Consider the following 17,684-nt stretch of genomic DNA (forward strand, 5'->3'; position numbering starts at 1 on the left):
TCATTCTCCAAGATTTGATTGATAATTGTAACCCTCCATCCATCCATTTTCTACCGCTTGTCCGTTTCGGGGTCGCTGGAGCCTATCTTAGCTGCATTCGGGCGGAAGGCGGGGTACACCCTGGACAAGTCGCTACCTCATCGCAGGGCCAACACAGATAGACAGACAACCCATCCATCCATCCATTTTCTACCGCTCGTCCCTTTCGGGGTCGCTGGAGCCTATCTTAGCTGCATTCGGGCGGAAGGCGGTGTACACCCTGGACAAGTCGCCAACTCATCGCAGGGCCAACACAGGTAGACAGACAAACCATTAAGCCAATTAGAAAATGTAGGCCTTACTTTCATAAATCGACATTTATGTGGGAAACAATTTTGCCTGGAGCATAATAATGTTGACAAACATTTCTATCTTAGTCGTTTATAAAATAATACCAAATTTGATCTCTTCTAAAGAGAATGGGGACATCTCCACACCCTTGTTTCTCAGCCAATATCGGATCTCCTCCCCAAAACACAAGTACACTGGAGCTGTGCTTATAAAATAAACACGGAAAATCGGCAACTTGAAAATTCCTGCGGAAATGTGGATGGGCCTGCTATCTGTGCCGAGAAGCCCTGGCCCGGGGGTAGATTAAAGCTAAAAAGCTAGCGCAAAAGAATAGATGGATAGACTTTTATTCATCCCATAATGGGGAAAAAACAGAAAACTAAACATTTGAAACAAATAATTGGTCTATGTATAGGTAAAAATGAAACAGAAACCACTATCTTAACACCCGTATTGGGTGCTTGTTTTGCAGCGGGCCCATAAGAAATCCAGTTAGACCTGAGCGTTAAGAAAAAGTGGAGAAAGTGTGCAAGACATTCGTGATGTAAGGCTTTTTCCTTTTACCATATTTGTCTTTACACAACTCTTGTTTGTGACCAACGTGGTGGTGCATTACTGGGAGTAAAAATGGAAGAAAATGTGGTTGTCTTTACATCAATTTTCAAGAGCGCTCTGTAGATAGAAACATTTACAGCAAATGCGACACAAAGGAGGACTGTTAAAATTACCATCAATTAATCAGTTCCATATTTCCTGTCTACAGTTCCCAATTCGGAATATTGATAGCAAGCTTAATGATAAAAAAAAAAGTATTCTATGTAAATTTTTTGTGAAAAGATTTTCTGATGAGTTCAACTGCAGTGGCTCAACATAAACACGACACACTAGATTGCAAACATTTTCAATGACAGGACTTCATTAATACAAAAATAAGAGGAAATGCAATGCATCATTTATCTACATGGAGACATGATCTATATTTTATACACAAACATTTGAAAAGGAAGAGGTTCCTTTTTGTACATACAGTATGATTGGTACACACTGCAATAAATCAAAGGATGAAAAATGACAATACAGTATACTGTGACATTACAAACACATGAAGGATTGAAAGTTGCATCAAAAACTCTGCCTTTTTAGTATTCTTATATTGTACATATGATCACATCCTGCATGCCCAAGGATACAGAATAGGCGTACATTAAATATTATGCTGCATGACCATGAAATGAAGGACTTTGGAGTTAAAAGAACATACTTAACTCAAACACCACTGCTCACTTTCCCTCTTGAAAAAGCACAAGATGCAAAAAAAAAAAAATGTTTGGATGATGTTTTTTCTCCCCCACCATCGCACGTTCAGTCCTACATTTCATCTAAACCGTAATCCTCTTCAGGAAAGTCTCCGACGGTCACGTTCAGCGGCTTCACGAAGCCTCCATATTTGTTCTCACATTCAAAGTACCGCTTCCCGTTACAACTGAGATAAGAAGAAACGGAGAAAAGGGGTCAAGTGCTCAATAAAACAAATCTGTGCCATGACACACTAAATAGGAGGTGCATTATGGTGCTCTTACCTGCCGTCATGTTTCCCCAGTGGCTCATCATACTTCACACCCACCCAAAAGCCTGGCTTGAATTCTGTTGTGCCTGTCAACACCACAACCACAGTGTACTTAACAAAACAATGCAACTGTAACTATTTAAAAAGAACACCAAAAAAATTCGTTTTTTAGCACTTTTTAGATTTTTAGTCGGCTAGGACTGAATTTTGTCACACATGGCGCCTCAGTAAATCTCACAAACCTCTTAAAAGCTTAACTTCTAATATATGTTTTGCTTTTCATTTGGATAGGTTGTGATTCTTTTATAAAAAGGCAACACTGATGACCAAAAATTATGATGTGGGCCATGTAACTATAAATTCAACTTATTGCAGCTTGTTTATGTTTTGGCTGCTCACCACATTATGGTTAAAACTAGGCCTGCACATTTAACTGAATTTTACTCACTATCACCATTTTGGCTGCCATGATTAAATGAGGGTGGTCGTTGGGGATATAAACATTTAAAAACAGAACCTGCAGCTTATAAAATCAAGCCCAGTCACAGTCGCGGAGGCAGAAGTGCAACAGCAGGTTTGTCTTGAAGCCCTGTGAAGATACTACCGCCCACGCCAAAGGCCATTGTGTATGCAGTTACAACTTTTCTGAGGCTGCTGCAACCGGTCACCTTGCTTCACTTAGGTGGAGTCCTTTGAGTGTGTTAATTACCGCACCATTGTTAACAGGATTTGTCGACAATGTTGACAAATATCACCAGTAACGTTTGTCGACAATGTCGACAAATATCACCGGTAACGTTTGTCGACAATGTCGACACATATCACCGGTAACGTTTGTCGACAATGTCAACAAGTATCACCAATAACATTTGTCGACAAATATCACCTGTAACATTTGTCGACATTGTCGACAAATATCACCAATAACATTTGTCGACAATGTCGACAAACATCACCAGTAACATTTGTCGACAATGTCGACAAACATGACCAGTAACATTTGTCGACAATGTCGACAAACATGACCAGTAACATTTGTCAACAATGTTGAGAAATATCACCAATAACATTTGTCGACAATGTCGACAAACATGACCAGTAACATTTGTCGACAATGTCAACAAATATCACCAGTAACATTTGTCAACAATGTCGACAAATATCACCAGTAACATTTGTCGACAATGTCGACAAACATGACCAGTAACATTTCTCCCGTCCAAAGGCAAAACCCAGTAACTCAATTTTGGTCAAAACTGAGCTGATAATAATTTTGGAGTTACTAGGTGATATGCTGAACATTCTGAACGAAAATTGCAGGCTGTAATTGCGGATACCAATTAACATCAACAAAGCAGAAATCAAATCTCTGTGAATGGATGGGACTTTAATATAAAATAGATTGGTTTTCGTTTGTTTTATCAAAATCAGCTAGAAGTGAGTTACTAGGTTCTGCTTTTGGACGGGAGATTTGTCGACAATGTCGACAAATATCATCAGTAACATTTGTCGACAATGTCGACAAATATCACCGGTAACGCTTGTCGACAATGTCGACAAATATCACCGGTAACGTTTGTCGACAATGTCGACAAATATCACCGGTAACGTTTGTCGACAATGTCGACAAATATCACCGGTAACGTTTGTCGACAATGTCGACAAATATCACCGGTAACGTTTGTCGACAACGTCGACAAATATCACCGGTAACGTTTGTCGACAACGTCGACAAATATCACCGGTAACGTTTGTCGACAACGTCGACAAATATCACCGGTAACGCTTGTCGACAACGTCGACAAATATCACCAGTAAAATTTGTCGACAACGTCGATAAATATCACCTGTAACATTTGTCGACATTGTCGACAAATATCACCAGTAACATTTGTCGACAATGTCGACAAATATCACCAGTAACATTTGTCGACAATGTCGACAATTATCACCGGTAACGTTTGTCGACAAATATCACCGGTAACGTTTGTCGACAATGTCGACAAATATCACCGGTAACGTTTGTCGACAATGTCGACAAATATCACCGGTAACGTTTGTCGACAATGTCGACAAATATCACCGGTAACGTTTGTCGACAATGTCGACAAATATCACCGGTAACGTTTGTCGACACATATCACCGGCAACGTTTGTCGACAATGTCGACAAATATCACCGTAACGTTTGTCGACAATGTCGACAAATATCACCGGTAACGTTTGTCGACAATGTCGACACATATCACCGGCAACGTTTGTCGACAATGTCGACAAATATCACCGGTAACGTTTGTCGACAATGTCGACAAATATCACCGTAACGTTTGTCGACAATGTCGACAAATATCACCGGTAACGTTTGTCGACAATGTCGACACATATCACCGGCAACGTTTGTCGACAATGTCGACAAATATCACCGGTAACGTTTGTCGACATTGTCGACAAATATCACCAATAACATTTGTCGACAATGTCGACAAACATGACCAGTAACATTTGTCGACAATGTCGACAAATATCACCAATAACATTTGTCGACAATGTCGACAAATATCACCAATAACATTTGTCGACAATGTTGACAAATATGACCAGTAACATTTGTCGACAATCTTGACAAATATCACCAGTAACATTTGTCGACAATCTTGACAAATATCACCAGTAACATTTGTCGACAATCTTGACAAATATCGCCAGTAACATTTTTCGACAAAAGTCGGTGGTGTCATCCCCCGTGATTTTCCACACGGAAATGAGACATCCCTTTTGTTAGACTATTACATTCCAAATTAAATGACTGTATGTATACTCCATCTGCATAACAAATACTACTGGCAAATACACAATTTATTTGTTTTTAATTTTGATATGCAGCGGCGCGGTTAACTTATTTTTACACTCATATGACATTGATTATTATGTTTGATGTAGTCAGCCGTATTGTAATTTAATCTTCTAATACAGCTGTTTGCTTCTTTTTGCACTTGTATTAGGAATAAAAATGCTTTAAATCCACATCAGATTCTTCTAAATTATTTTAAATTGAAATATTTCCTGTGGCAAAATAATGTTGTATGTATTATCATATGGAGGTCAACTAAAAGTAATTTTCAATGTACAAAATTGTCTATCCTACAGTTCATAGTAAATGATGTAGCTGACTTTCCATCATCGTAAATGACAATATTGTTGCTCTGTTACAAAACAATAAAGCTAAATAACTTGTCCAAAAGCCCTACGTGACTTACCAACATACATGACTGTGCCAAGCTTTGTGGGCTGCCCGCTGGCGTGCACTTGGCATCGGCTGCCGACGGTAATGGCTTCAGCAGCCGCCTTCTGTTCTTCCTCCCGAGCGATGCTCTCTGCTTTTTTCTTGGCCATTTCTTCTTCATTGTAGCGACCGAGTGACTGCTTCTTCATGAAGGACCTTGCCGTCTCTTGAGGGAGAGTGAGTTGCATTTAGGTCAACAAGATACTTGAAAACAAATCTCTGCTAATGTCCCATGCAACAAAATGCCGTTCTTATCTGTACTGTAAAGTTCAAATTTGAATGACAATAAAGGAAGCCTAAGTCTAAGTCTCACAGTACATTTCTCCCATTAGTTTGCATTTTGACTTGACAATATGTAGAGAAATGACATTAACCTTATTAATTGGAACAATACCTGTTCTCTTTTCATACGCGTCATCTGACAGAGCAAACTTCTCCACTTTGGAAACATCAGTGAACTCTCCCAGTTGACCACCACTTTGATCAATAACCTAAAGAGGAATATAAAATTAAATTATGGATGCAAAAATAAAGTATTACTGCATACATTCCATCAAATTATATGGTACTGCATAACCTCTTAAGGCCCAAACTGTTTGTTTACATACTTTTTTTATTTATCTTTGCCATTTGGGCTTATTGGACCCTAATTAGAATACAAACTAAGAATCATCTTTTGATATGATGTACTTAGCCCATAAGTACACAAACGTGTACTTCATGTTTAGTGACATGCTAATTCTTATTTTTACACCTTTTTTTCCAAATTCCATTGTATGTTATACTCTTCTGACACCACCAGATGGCAGTATAAGTGTCCACATAAGCGGCCATAAGACCCCAATTCAGTAGTGTACACAATTTTGGAAATAAGAGCTAAAAGGTGCTGTCCACGTATGTGGCCACTAAGCCTTTAGAGCAGACCTGGGCATTCGGCGGCCCGCAGGCCACATCCGGCCCTTTGTGCGTCCATGTCCGGCCCGCGTGAGGCCAATCATCCATCCATCCATTTTCTACCGCTTATTCCCTTTTGGGGTCGCGGGGGGCGCTGGAGCCTATCTCAGCTACAATCGGGCGGAAGGCGGTGTACACCCTGGACAAGTCGCCACTTCATCGCAGGGCCAACACAGATAGACAGACAACAATTCACACTCACATTCACACACTAGGGCCAATTTTAGTGTTGCCACATAAATTACAAAATCAATTTAAAAAAGTATCTATGTCGAGTGTGCAATACAACGGTGCTGCTTTTGTTTTGAAAAGCGTTATTTGTATTACTTCCGTGTGGATGTAGACATAGTCTCTCCAACGTGTCCTAGGTCTGCCCCGAGGCCTCCTCCCGGCTGGACATGCCCAAAACCCCCAACTATGGAGGCGTCCAGGAGGCATACGTGGTCGACGCCCGAGCCATCTCAGCTGGCTCCTCTCGACGTGAAGGAGCAGCGGCTTTACTTTGAGTCTCTCCCGGATGACCGAGCTCCTCACCGTATGTCTGAGGGTGATCCCAGACATCATGTTGAGGAAACTAATTTCTGCTGCTTGTATTCCCGACCTTGTCCTTTTGATCAGTACCCAAAGCTTGTGACCATAGGTGAGGGTAGGAACGTAGATTAACCGATAAATCAAGAGCTTCGCATTCTGGCTCAGCTCCTTCTTCACAACAACAGCCCAGAACATCACTGCAGACGCTGCACCAATCCCTCTGTCAATCTCACCTTCCATTCTTCCCTCACTCGATATAGATACTTTAACTCCTCTACCTGAGGCAGAATTTCACTCCCGACCCAATGGGTGCAGTCAACCCTTTTCCGACTGAAAACCACCGCCTCAGATTTAGAGGTGCTGATCCTCATCCCTGCAGCTTCACACAAACCGCCCCAGAGAACTCTGAAGGTCCCAGCTTAATGAAGCCAAATGGACCACATCATCTGCAAAAAGCAGAGATGCAATCTTCTGGCCACCAAACTGGAAACCCTCCACACCCTGATTGTGCCTAGAAATTCTGTCCATAAAGATAATGGACAGGGCCGGTGACAAAGGGCAGCCCTGGCGGATTCCAACCTCCACTAGGAACATGTCTGACTTACTACCGGCAATGCGAACCAGAGTCCTGCCCCGCTTGTATAGGGACCTAATGGCCCGTAGCAACAGAGTCTGGACCCCGTACTCCTGGAGCACCCCCCACAAGACACCGCAAGGGACATGATCGAATGCCTTTTCCAAATCCACAAAACACATGTGGACTGGTTGAGCAAACTCCCGTGCCCACTCCAGTACCCTGGTGAGGGTATGAATGTGTATATGGATGTCATTTGTATATTTATGTACTTCCCTTTGTGTGCTTTGTTTTACAGTAACTTAATTGTGGGGACTATTAATTAACAACCTCAAGTGACAAGTTTTTTCGTCACCAATTTAAAAGGACTATTAACTATTAAGGGAGGACAGAATAATATACAGTACAGGCCAAAAGTTTGGACACACCTTCTCATTCAATGTGTTTTCTTTACTTTCATGACTATTTACATTGTAGATTGTCACATCAAAACTATGAATTGTCACATCAAAACTATGAATGAACACATGTGGAGTTATGTACTTAACAAAAAAAAGGTGAAATAACTGAAAACATGTTATATATTCTAGTTTCTTCAAAATAACCACCCTTTGCTTAGATTACTTTTTTTTGCACACTCTTGGCATTCTCTCGATGAGCTTCAAGAGGTAGTCACCTGAAATGGTTTTCACTTCACAGGTGTGCTTGGAGCTTATGGAGAGAATGCCAAGAGTGTGCAAAGCAGTAATCAGCGCAAAGGGTGGTTATTTTGAAGAAACTAGAATATAAACCATGTTTTCAGTTATTTCACCTTTTTTTGTTAAGTACATAACTCCACGTGTGTTCATTCATAGTTTTGATGTGACAATCTACAATGTAAATAGTCATGAAAATAAAGAAAACACATTGAATGAGAAGGTGTGTCCAAACTTTTGGCCTGTACTGCATGTAAATAAACAAAGGCCTATACAAAGTGCAGCTTGCGTTGCATTGTATTAATAAAATAATCAGTAACAATTGAAAAAGAGAGCAAAACAATCAAATGTGACACGAAAACGAGATATTGAAACTAACAACTGATTTTTTCATTAAATAAATGTAAAACAGTTTTTGTGCCTTTTTTTTTTTTTAAAGCGTTAAAGTCAATTATGCATATTGACACCGCCCGGGCCATTCGCCCACCACCACAAATAGATTGCTAATCCGTGCAATAAATAATTGGGAAAACATTTTCACAGCATCCACATACGTGTATTCTGCAGTCATCATCCACGGGATAAGAGCCCAGCAAAGCGTTGTCGTCATCCATTTTTTGCATGTAATCGTCTGAGGTGCTGAACAACTCCAGGTCCATGCAGGAGGAAGGCACGCCCACCACCATCTCCAGTTTCCCCTTGATGAGACGTCACCCGGATATCATTACTACTATTGTATACACTGATTACTGTACTTTAGGATGATGCACTGTGTCGATATAGACGTACCTTCAGCTCTGCAATGCACAAGCCTCTATCAAACCTTCGCTTGACCTCAAAAGAGGATATGGCGGTGGTTAGACGCACATTCACAGAGGGATTGGAAGTAACTGTCAATGACCCTTCCATTCTGGCTTAAAAAGAAGAAGAGTGAAATCAAATTAAGACACATTTGCAAACGAGCACAACACTTCTGCAGCAAGAGTAACAATCAAACAATGTATTTCTAAAAGAAATGCTGATTTGAGTTTCATTGTGTAAATGTTATCCGTGTTGGCCCTGTGATGAGGCGGCGACTTGTCCAGGGTGAACCCACCGCCACCCCGTAAGGCAGTGATTTTTAACCTTTTTTGAGCCAAGGCACATTTTTTGCGTTGACAAAATCCGGAGGCACACCACCAGCAGGAATCATTAAACAACGAAACTCAGTTGACAGTAAAAAGTCGTTGTCGCAATTGTTGGATATGACTTTAAAGCATAACCAAGCATGCATCACTATAGCTCTTGTCTCAAAGTAGGTGTACTGTCACTAGGGATGTCCCGATCCGATATTGATATCGGAAATCAGTCCGATATTGATATCGGAAATCAGTCCGATATTAGCCAAAAAAGTGAATATCGGATTTTATCGGACTGGAGTTTGCATGTTCTCCCCGTGACTGCGTGGGTTCCCTCCGGGTACTCCGGCTTCCTCCCACCTCCAAAGACATGCACCCGGGGATAAGTTGATTGGCAACACTAAATTGGCCCTAGTGTGTGAATGTGAGTGTGAATGTTGTCTGTCTATCTGTGTTGGCCCTGCGATGAGGTGGCGACTTGTCCAGGGTGTACCCCGCCTTCCGCCCGATTGTAGCTGAGATAGGCTCCAGCGCCCCCGCGACCCCAAAGGGAATAAGCGGTAGAAAATGGATGGATGGATGGATGAATCTAAAAACTCCGATATAAGCGCTCCGATGTAAGCTGTCCATTTACCGCTGCAGCACGTCTATAATAGGTGACTCTGGTTTGATCACACTCCCAACACAGTAGGTGGCGGCAATGCCCCTTAATTAACGTTGGTGCCGGCCGCGGAAGAAGAGCGTCTCTGATCCAGCATGCACAGCCCACGTGATCACAACAACGACAACGCGTGTGCTTGAAGCAAAGTGTAGTGATGTCGGCTGTGTGGAAATATTTTAACCTAAACTCGGACAAAGACGTTGCCGCTAAATGCAACATTTGTCAGGCGCAAGTGTCCCGTGGAGGGACAGAATCGGGAAGGTTCAATACAAGCAACCTCATCGCACATTTGAAAAAACACCACAAAAAAGAACATGAGGATTTTCGCGAGAGCAGCAAGGCGAAGCAACAAACCTCTGGCTCGCTTCAGCAACCCACGCTGGCCGAAAGCTTTGCAAGACGTGACAAACTACCACGGGACAGCAAAAAGGCAATGGCCATAACAGAAAAGATAGCCCAGTTTATTGTGCTTGATGACCAGCCCCTGTCGGTGGTGAGTAATGTCGGGTTTAAACGCTTAATGGAGCACCTCGAACCTCGCTACATTATTCCTAGCCGCCACTACATTGTGGACAAAACAATACTATCCAACATATGCTGACAGTAAAAAAATAACTGAAGTGAACTTGAATTGTTTGCACTTTAAAACGTTTTTTTTTTTTTTTTTTTATAAATTGGATTTATTTAGGTTATTTTTCAGGGTCTTCTAATTTATTTTTAATTTATTCTATTCAATTGTATAATTATGTTGGTATTAGTGGTTATTTTGCACTTTAAATATAACATTTTGTTTTTATTGGATTTGTTGAGGTAATACTCTTATGTTGAAGGTTAAAATTTATGTAACCAATTGGTTAATAATAAATGGGTCAGTTTTTCCTATACCTACTCTTGTTTTCTGTTTTAACACTACAACATCAGTAACAGTAACATCACTTTATCAAGCCTTTTCTAACATTCCACACAACAAAATAAGGAATAAATATATGTATGATTCGTGCCTATATCGTATCGTATTGATATCGGCCAATACTCAAGGCTACAATATCGGTATCGTATCGGAAGTGAAAAAGTTGTATCGGGACATCCCTAACTGTCACCACCATCACGCCGTGACTTATTTGGAGGTTTTTTTTTGCTGTTTTCCTGTGTGTAGTGTTTTAGTTCTTGTCTTGCGCTCCAATTTTGGTGGCTTTTTCTCTTTTTTTGGTATTTTCCTGTGGCAGTTTCAGGTCGTCCTTTGAGCGATATTTCCCGCATCTACTTTGTTTTTATCCTTCTTCGTGGGGACATTGTCGATTCTCATGTCATGTTCGGATATACATTGTGGACGCCATCTTTGCTCCACAAGAAGTCTTTGCTGTCGTCCGGCATTTGTAGCCAGTTCGGTTATAGTTTTGTTCTGCATAGCCTTCCCTACGCTTCAATGCCTTTTCTTAGGGCAGGGGTCGGCAACCTTTACCACTCAAAGAGCCATTTTGACCCCGTTTCACAAATTAAAGAAAACAATGGGAGCCACAAAACTCTTCCGAAATTTAAAATGAAATAACACTGCATACAACGTTTTTTTTTGCTTTGTGCTATGTATAAACCAGGGGTCCACGCCTTAATATGAAAATTTAATGTTAGTGCGGTCCGCAAGTTTTATATGAATGGCGCTTGACATACTTGCCAACGCTCCTGATTTTTCCGGGAGACTCACGATTTTCAGGGCAACTATTCTCTCAAATGTCTGCTGATTTTCACCCAAACAACAATATTAAGGGCGTGCCGTGATGGCACTGCCTTTAGCGCCCTCTACAACCCGTACAAAGAGCGTGGCAGCCCAGTTACATGTTGTATGCAGCTTCTGCAGACACACATGAGTGACTGCAAGGCATACTTGGTCAACAGCCATACAGGTCACACTGAGGGTGGCCGTATAAACAACTTTAACACTCTTACTAATATACGCCACACTGTGAACCCACACCAAACAAGAATGACAAACACATTTCGGGAGAACATCCGCACCGTAACACAACATAAACACAACAGAACAAATACCCAGAATCCCATGCATCCCTAACTCTTCCGGGCTACATTATACACCCCCGCTACCACCAAACCCCACCCCCCCAACCCCGCTCACCTCAACCGACGCACTGAGAGAGAGGGGGCGGGGGGAAGTTCTCCCGAAATGTGTTTGTCATTCTTGTTTGGTGGGGGTTTACAGTGTGGCGCATATTAGTAAGTGTTAAAGTTGTTTATACGGCCACCCTCGGTGTGACCTGTATGGCTGTTGACCAAATATGCCTTGCAGCCACTCACGTGTGTAAGCAGAGGCCGCATACAACATGTGACTGGGCCGGCACGCTGATGTTATGGTGAAAAAGCGGACGCGACGACAACGCTAAAGGCAGTGCCATCAATATTGTTATCCAGGTGAAAATCGGAGAATGTTTGCCCCGGGAGATTTCCGGGAGAGGCACTGAAATCCGGAAGTCTCCCGGAAAAATCGGGAGGGTCGGCAAGTATGCAGGTGAGCCGCATCAGAGTGATCAAAGAGCCGCATGCGGCTCCGGGAGCCGCGGGTTGCCGACCCCTGTCTTAGAGGCACTCACCTTTTGTTTATTTTTTGCTTAAGCATTAGACACCCTTTTACCTGCACCCTGCCTCCCGCTGTTTCCGATATCTACAAAGCAATTAGCTACCTGCTGCCACCTACTGATATGGAAGAGTATTACACGGTTACTCTGCCGAGCTCTAGACAGCACCGACACTCAACAACAACACATTTGCAGACTATAATTACTGGTTAGTAAAAAATATGTTTAACCCAAATAGGTTGAAAAACACTGCCGTAAGGGACAAGCGGTAGAAAAATGGATGGATGGATTCTTTTTAGCTGCAAGACCGGTAAAAAACGAGACAACGCCTACTTCAGCTACTTGTATACTGCTTTACTTCACATATTTATTTGTATATTGCATTTTTAAAACCAAACTCTCTACGCTTTACATTAATCACAAATGACCACTATAACGTAGTGCTTATTTTATTTTTTTTAATAATTCCGATTTGTTAACAAACAGCTAGCCAGAGTAGCGTACAAGCGACTGCGCGGCGAACATTGTCAACAACAAAACCTATCATTTTAAACAAATGACGATGGTGATAACTTACTTATTCTAATGTAAGTCTTCCTTTGACGGTAACTGGGTTTTGGTTTATATCCCAACAGATATGAAGTTTTAAGCAATGCGTCAGCTCTTGTCGTCTGGTCGTGCGGTGCTCGGTTACTAATTTCCGGGTTCCGCTACAATGCACCCGCCTTATCCGGTGCAGACGACCAATCACGCCAGAGGTACAAAATTGGCTTGGTGCTTCACGGATTGGCCGCATCATACGTCAGATTGGCCGCATTATACGTCAGGCTGTCCGCCATCTTGCGGCAGTCCTTTTTGTCAAGACATCAACAGCAATACCGTATCACTGTCCAGTGTACACGTACCGTATAAATTATGTATGTAAATGTATTATTTTTTCATAGTTTTGATGTGAACTGATTCTGCCTGCCCCAAAATGACTATATGCTACAATTTCACCATTTGATAAAATATATATTTTTCCTATGCATGGTTGCTACTAAAAGTAGGGTCCCCTGGAAGCATACTTGCCAATCTTGAGACCTCAGAATTAGGTAGATATTCAAAAAAAAAAAAAAAAAAAAAAAAAAAAAAAAAAATAAAATATATATATATATATATATATATACAGTATATATAGACATATATAGCTGTAATTCACTGAAATTCAAGTATTTATTTTTTATATATACACATATATATATATATACATACATATATATATATATATACATATATATATATATATATATATATATATATATATATATATATATATATATATATATATATATACAGATATACATATATATATATATATATACACACATATATATATACATATACATATACATACACATATATATATATACATACATATATATATATATATATATATACACACACATATATATGTTGTCTGTCGGCAGCACGGTGGAAGAGGGGTTAGTGCATCTGCCTCACCATACGAAGGTCCTGAGTAGTCCTGGGTTCAATCCCGGGCTCGGGATCTTTCTGTGTGGAGTTTGAATGTTCTCCCCGTGACTGCGTGTGTTCCCTCCGGGTACTCCGGCTTCCTCCCACCTCCAAAAACATGCACCTGGGGATAGGTTGATTGGCAACTCTAAATTTGCCCTAGTGTGTGAATGTGAGTGTGAATGTTGTCTGTCTATCTGTGTTGGCCCTGCGATGAGGTGGCGACTTGTCCAGGGTGTACCCCGCCTTCCGCCCGATTGTAGCTGAGATAGGCTCCAGCTCCCCCGCGACCCCAAAGGGAATAAGCGGTAGAAAATGGATGGATGGATGTTGTCTGTCTATCTGTGTTGGCCCTGCGATGAGGTGGCAACTTGTCCAGGGTGTACCCCGCCTTCCGCCCGATTGTAGCTGAGATAGGCTCCAGCGCCCCCCGCGACCCCAAAGGGAATAAGCGGTAGAAAATGGATGGATGGATGTTGTCTGTCTATCTGTGTTGGCCCTGCGATGAGGTGGCAACTTGTCCAGGGTGTACCCCGCCTTCCGCCCGATTGTAGCTGAGATAGGCTCCAGCACTTCCGCGACCCCGAAGGGAATAAGCGGTAGAAAATGGATGGATGGATATATATACATACATACATATATCAATCAATCAATCAATGTTTATTTATATAGCCCTAAATCACCCCAGTGGGACGTCGATGTGAATGACTATGAGAAACCTTGGAGAGGACCGCATATGTGGGTAACACCCCCACCCCCCCACCCCCCATCAACAACAGTATCAATATTAGTTACAATTTCAACATAGCAGTGATTAAAAATCCCTCATTGACATTATCATTAGACATTTATAAAAAATAAAAAATAAATGAACCATAGTGTCACAGTAGCTTACACTTGCATCACATCTCATAAGCTTGACAACACACTGTGTCCAATATTTTCACAAAGATAAAATAAGTCATATTTTTGGTTCATTTAATAGTTAAAACAAATGTACATTATTGCAATTAGTTGATAAAACATTGTCCTTTACAATTATAAAAGCTTTTTACAAAAATCTACTACTCTGCTTGCATGTCAGCAGACTGGGGTAGATCCTGCTGAAATCCTATGTATCGAATGAATAGAGAATCCTTTTGAATCGGGGGAAAAAACGTTTTTGAATCGAGAATAGTGTTGAATTGAAAAAAAAAATCGATTTTGAATCGAATCGTGACCCCAAGAATCGATATTGAATCGAATTGTGGGACACCCAAAGATTCACAGCCCTAGTCCTCTGTAGCCATTGGTTCAATCTTTTCTTAGTTTGTTCTACAATTAGAATAAAATTCAATACCGATCTAGAATTCTGATTTTTAGTGATAAGTATTCCTAGGTAATTAATACTATCCTTAACTGGAATTTGACATATAGACATCATTTCACATCTCTTCACAGCCATTAGTTCACACTTGTTCACATTCAGACAGAGACCAGAAGCCAAGGAAAAAACATGAATCACATCCAAGGCAAGAGGAGTTTGAGAAAAGTCCTTCAAAAAGAGTGTTGTGTCGTCAGCCAGTTGACTGACAGTTATTTCTCTGTCTAATACAGAGATCCCCTTTAAACAACTAGTTTTTATATGAACCGATAACAATTGGGTGGCTAACAAAAATAAATATGGAGGAATAGGACAACCTTGCCGTAACCCACGTTTTAATTCGAATCTTGGAGATGTACCAGATTTGAGGTATATCGAGCTATTACCATTACCAAGTCTTGATTGTTTTGCGGAAAAAATTGCCAAAGCCAAATGTGTCAAGTGTTTTGAAGATAAATTCATGTTCGATCGAGTCAAAAGCTTTGTAGAAGTCCAGGAAAAGAAGGAAGCCTTCATCATGAATGACCTCTGGGTAATCCAGTATGTCAAGAACAAGCCTGATATTATTCCATATGTGTCTCCCTCTCATAAATCCTGACTGCGTCTCATCAATTATGTCATCCAGAACCAATTTTAAACGTTTAGCAAAAAAATAGCTACAATCTTATAGTCATTGTTTAGAAGGCTAATTGGACGCCAATCATCAATGATTAGTCAATCTTTTTGTTTGGTTTGGGTATAAGGGTAATGAGGCCTTGTGTTAAAGTTGGAGGAAGGGCACCTGTATCAATACTTTCACAAAACACTTCTAGTAAGAAGGGAGCTAGCTCTTCTGAAAATATTTTATAGACTTCAGATGTAATACCATCCACTCCAGGAGATGTGTTATTTTTTAAGCTATTAATTGATTCCACTACTTCCTTGAGACAGATTGGACGGTCACAGAATACTTGGTCAGCTGTGCTGATTGATTTAGTTTCAGTTAAGGCATCCAAAAACCAAACAGCATCACTTTCACAGTATTGACTATTGTATCATTTTTTGTAAAATTGAGAACAATAATTTGCAATCTGTTTTGCATCATTGCAAACCAAATCGTTTATTTGCAGTTGATCAATGGTGTTGTTTTGAGACTGCGATTTTTCTAAACGAAAGAAATACGCAGAATTGTGTTCACCTTCCTCCAGCCATTGTTTTCTAGATCTTACAAAGGCTCCTTCTGCTTTCAATTGATACATTTTGTCTAATTTATTTTGGCTTTCTAAGAGACTTTCTTTTTCTTCTGCTGATGGAAATCACATTTTCTTCCTCAGAAAGCTTATTCTTAGCTAGATTACTGCAATATTTCCTAATAAATGTACCTATCTCATATCTAAGGAGTTCCCAATTACTGCAATAATTGTTTTGGGTTTATTTAAAAAAATGGTATTAGATCTTTAACTTAGATTCAATATCCCTCTTCAAATCAAGACTCAAAACACACCTATTCCTGACTGCTTATTCATTGTAATCATCTTTTCTTTTCTCTTTTTTGTTCTTGTTTTTTTTTAATCCAATTTGATTTTATTGTTGTGATTTTGTACGGTGTCCTTGAGTGCGCAGAAAAGCGCCTTATAAATAAAATGTATTATTATTATTATTAATAATCTTCATTCTAACGGCTTCATGACATAAAACTGAACTATTGAGTTTCCAGTATGAGCTTTTTGAACGATTGTGAAAGGGATGTAGAGAGATGTGAATCTGTATAGCCCTATGATCAGTCAAAGGAGTGGAGAGAATTTGAACAGTAACATTGTTTTGCAGTGATTTAGAAATTAACCAGGTGTCTATTATAGATTTTCTTGAGCTTATTAGACCAGGTAAAGGATGTCTTATCAGGATGTTTTATATCTCCAGGCATCAATTAAATCAAGCCTTTGCATTAGTAACTTTAGAGTTGAGCTGACACTATTTTGAGAACCTTATGCCTTGAGCTCTTATTTTGAAGGCGCTAAGAGCGGAGATGGTGACACGTTGTAGTGGAGCGGAGGTTTTGAAAGAAAGGAAATAAAGTACTTACTTTGATTATTATTTCTAAACTGTTTGTAAATGTTGAAATGTATAAATAAAGGTTTATTAAAAAAGAAAAAAACAACAATTATTAAAGTTTAAAAAAAAGGAAATAAAGAGGTCCTCCACTACAACGTGTCACCACTTCCGCTCTTAGCGCCTTCAAAGTAAGAGCTCAAGGCATATACTGTATAACAGCTTATAACAGGAACTTAACACCACAAAGAGGCAAGCCCATAAAAATAGGTTATATATGTATAATTATTATTTCTTTGCTTGTATGTAAATGTTGAATATTATAAATAAAGGTTTTAAAAATAACAATTAAAAAAACAAAAAAACTTTAGATGAGTGGAAAGAGGCGTGTCCTCGCTACTTGTACTCTCGTGTTGACTGCTGGCGTGTGAAGGGAGAGAAAGGGAGCGAGGAGGAGGAACCAGCGGAGGAGGGGGGG

General features: G+C 40.3%; 1 protein-coding gene across 2 annotated transcripts; it reads right to left on the bottom strand.

The window, feature by feature from the left end:
* Window positions 1-1,260: 1,260 nt before the first annotated feature.
* Window positions 1,261-13,037, bottom strand: tbcb (tubulin folding cofactor B). Of its 2 annotated transcripts, none has more exons than XM_061972109.1 (7): window positions 12,878-13,037; window positions 8,723-8,847; window positions 8,488-8,631; window positions 5,574-5,670; window positions 5,154-5,345; window positions 1,911-1,983; window positions 1,261-1,813 (listed from the first exon to the last, which is right to left on the bottom strand). In XM_061972109.1, the coding sequence occupies exons 2-7, from the start codon at window positions 8,840-8,842 to the stop codon at window positions 1,699-1,701; spliced, it is 741 nt and encodes a 246-aa protein (XP_061828093.1). In that variant the 5' UTR covers window positions 8,843-8,847; window positions 12,878-13,037; the 3' UTR covers window positions 1,261-1,698. The 2 variants fall into 2 exon arrangements, with proteins under 2 accessions (XP_061828093.1, XP_061828094.1); XM_061972110.1 differs by having other exon boundaries at window positions 8,723-8,843; window positions 12,878-13,031.
* Between the last annotated feature and the right edge of the window lie 4,647 nt (window positions 13,038-17,684).

The sequence above is a fragment of the Nerophis lumbriciformis genome, linkage group LG17, assembly GCF_033978685.3.
Source record: "Nerophis lumbriciformis linkage group LG17, RoL_Nlum_v2.1, whole genome shotgun sequence".
Taxonomy (NCBI): Eukaryota; Metazoa; Chordata; class Actinopteri; order Syngnathiformes; family Syngnathidae; genus Nerophis; species Nerophis lumbriciformis.

Coding starts and splice junctions, on each gene's coding strand:
- tbcb (XM_061972109.1), bottom strand. CDS start 8,842: ATGGAAGGGTCATTGACAGTTACTTCCAATCCCTCTGTGAATGTGCGT. Junction 5,346..5,573: donor CGCGTATGAAAAGAGAACAG/GTATTGTTCCAA, acceptor CTCTCCCTCAAG/AGACGGCAAGGTCCTTCATG. Junction 1,984..5,153: donor TGGCACAGTCATGTATGTTG/GTAAGTCACGTA, acceptor TGGTGTTGACAG/GCACAACAGAATTCAAGCCA.